The 2,953-nt window shown below is 37.9% G+C and overlaps 1 protein-coding gene across 1 annotated transcript; it reads left to right on the top strand.

The window, feature by feature from the left end:
- Window positions 1-1,058: 1,058 nt before the first annotated feature.
- On the top strand, window positions 1,059-2,694 carry LOC21394129 (probable aquaporin TIP1-2). Its single transcript, XM_010114613.2, has 3 exons — window positions 1,059-1,249; window positions 1,372-1,622; window positions 2,115-2,694. Exons 1-3 carry the CDS (start codon window positions 1,117-1,119, stop codon window positions 2,487-2,489), a joined length of 759 nt encoding a protein of 252 aa, XP_010112915.1. The 5' UTR covers window positions 1,059-1,116; the 3' UTR covers window positions 2,490-2,694.
- The last annotated feature ends 259 nt before the right edge of the window (window positions 2,695-2,953 follow it).

The raw sequence follows: 2,953 nt of genomic DNA, 5'->3' as shown, positions 1-2,953 counted from the left end.
TGTTTGTTTAACACAAGAATAGGCAAGGGCGAGAATTATGCTTTACTTTAATTTAGTGCAAATAGAAATAAATAAATGAAAGTGAGAAGCAGTAAAAATAAAAGATTTAACAAAACATTGTATGTATCATTTGAGCGATTAATATTTACATTCAGACAAAAAAAAAATCACGTATTTAATTACAGCTATATAATTATAAGGAGGTGATAAAGCATCGGTAGCATTGAAAGAGTCAATGTCATCAAACGTGTTTGTTTAACACAAGAATAGGCAAGGGCGAGAATTATGCTTTACTTTAATTTAGTGCAAATAGAAATAAATAAATGAAAGTGAGAAGCAGTAAAAATAAAAGATTTAACAAAACATTGTATGTATCATTTGAGCGATTAATATTTACATTCAGACAAAAAAAAAATCACGTATTTAATTACAGCCTGTTTTTCTGCAAAAAAAAAAAAAAAAAAAAGCCTTTAAGATGCTCTAATTATATGGTTAACAAGCTTTTTTATTTTTATTTTTAATAAGGCTAGAAGTACAATTCATATAAAAAAGAATGGTGAAAGTTAAAAAAAAAAAATTAGGATGTCATCGCGCGTTAGTCTCTACTCTCTTTTAACCCTAAAACTAATAATAACAATAATTTAATTTAGCATTTAGAGCCTATTAGTACATGACAATGAAACTAGCACAACTATCGCGGCGGTCCACGTCACCACACACATAAACAAATCATATGGTCGGTCAAGCAAAACCGCCAACAATGATTAATGAGCATGCACGGCCCCACTTTCCACAGCCAATGGTCGGCGATCGACGTTGAAAGTCACATCAGACCGTACACGTGGCGGAAGGGGAACAACCCGGAGGCTCGGTTAATTGGCTGTCCAGACAAGGACAGGTGGCGATAAAACACACCCCAATTAGCTCTTTTGCCCTGAATTTTAGCTTCTTATCGGATTGAAACCGGCTATCCCGGTCACCACCGTTTGACATTTTCCTGGGGACTTGTTATATATAACTGTCACTAATTTGAGCCGAACAAGCACAAAGAAGAAGTCTTGGTTTGCATTGTATAGAAACTCAAAGCAAATCCGAATTCTTTACAACAAAAAAAAAATGCCGATCTCTAGAATCGCCGTAGGAAACCCAGCTGAGATCGGCCAAGCCGATGCTCTCAAAGCGGCTGCCGCCGAGTTCTTCTCAATGCTCATCTTTGTCTTTGCGGGCGAAGGCTCCGGCATGGCTTTCAGTAAGCAACTCTCTCAATTTTCTTTCACAGAATACCATTTTGGATTTTTGTTTGTTTTTTTGGTTTTTTTTTTTTTGGGGCGGAGAGATCACTAATGAAATTTGATATTGTTTTATTGGCAGACAAACTGACAGACAATGGTGCGTCAACTCCGGCCGGGCTCATATCGGCGTCGTTGGCCCACGCGTTTGCGCTTTTCGTGGCTGTTTCGGTTGGCGCGAACATCTCCGGCGGCCACGTCAACCCGGCTGTCACATTCGGCGCGTTCGTGGGAGGACACATCACTCTCATCAGGAGTATCTTGTACTGGATCGCCCAGTTGCTTGGATCCGTCGTTGCTTGCTTGCTTCTCAAGATCTCCACTGGTGGATTGGTAAGTTCTGTTCGCTGCATGACAAATCACCAAATCCACGTAAACAACCTATATGCATATATATACATGCATGTACATACATAGTACATACATATACATATGTATGTATGTATATATGTAGATATATGACATTGATTTAGCATTCCTAACAATAGTAGCGAGGTCGTAACTTTTTTTTTTTATATACATAAAGTTCTTAATCTCTTTAACTTGAGTAATCATTGTGCATCATCATTAATTTGTCAAGACATTATGTTATAATATAAGGACTTTACTCAACAATTCTTTTAATATCGTTTACTTTAACAATTCTTAACAAATTAAATATCACCAATGTTGTTGAATATTTATAATTCAAAGAATGTAATTTTAGGGTTAAAAATATTTAGTATCTTTCTTTCTAAGGCTAAAAAGAAAGTTAGATGATGACAGAGAGAAAAAATATATATTAAACACTATAATTTTCTAAATATAGTAAGTTTTGTCATGCAGGAAACATCTGCCTTCGCACTGTCCGACGGTGTAGGAGCATGGAACGCCGTAGTGTTCGAGATAGTGATGACCTTCGGCCTGGTCTACACGGTGTACGCGACCGCAGTGGATCCAAAGAAGGGTAACATTGGTATAATAGCACCAATTGCTATTGGTTTCATCGTGGGTGCCAACATCTTAGCCGGTGGCGCGTTCGACGGCGCGTCCATGAACCCCGCCGTGTCATTTGGGCCCGCCGTTGTCAGCTGGACCTGGGCCAACCACTGGGTCTACTGGCTCGGCCCATTCGTCGGCGCAGCCATCGCAGCCCTTGTCTACGAGATCATCTTCATCGGGCCAACCACACACGAGCAACTCCCGACCACAGATTACTAGGACAAAACTTACCTAAGGTATTTGTCAAAATTACCCATTAAAATATTCTGTAATGGATTGGGTGGGGTTTGTTCGGTTTGGATTTAATTCCGTGGGGGGTTTTTGTGGTGTTTGTTTGTATTTGGTTGTTGTTAACTGTTGATTCCTCTAGTGAATCTTGTCGTCGTTTCTTTTTTTATGTTTCAGTCAATTTATCTTGAGAATTATTCCCTTTGTCGTCTCGGTTTATAAAGTTCCTTTCAAATTTTTAGGCACCGTGAGTGATAAAGTGAACCACCTACTTCACTAAAAACTAAGATTCTAATATTTGAATCATTTAGGCACCGTGAGTGATAAAGTGAACCACCTACTTCACTAAAAACTAAAATTCTAATATTTGAATTGATTTATGATTCGTTACAGTATTTTCTCTAATAAAAAATACACGTAAATAAAAAATAATTCTAATTCATAAAGTAAACGTC

This window comes from Morus notabilis, unplaced genomic scaffold (genome assembly GCF_000414095.1).
Source record: "Morus notabilis unplaced genomic scaffold, ASM41409v2 Scaffold80, whole genome shotgun sequence".
Lineage (NCBI taxonomy): Eukaryota > Viridiplantae > Streptophyta > Magnoliopsida > Rosales > Moraceae > Morus > Morus notabilis.
The sequence above is the reverse complement of the archived record's forward strand: the minus strand, read 5'-3'. Positions and strand labels throughout refer to the sequence as shown.

Excerpts from the sequence above, each read along its gene's own strand:
- LOC21394129 (XM_010114613.2), top strand. The coding sequence starts at position 1,117 with ATGCCGATCTCTAGAATCGCCGTAGGAAACCCAGCTGAGATCGGCCAA. Across the intron at positions 1,250-1,371 it reads AGGCTCCGGCATGGCTTTCA|ACAAACTGACAGACAATGGT; the intron begins GTAAGCAACTCT and ends TTTTATTGGCAG. Across the intron at positions 1,623-2,114 it reads AGATCTCCACTGGTGGATTG|GAAACATCTGCCTTCGCACT; the intron begins GTAAGTTCTGTT and ends TTTGTCATGCAG.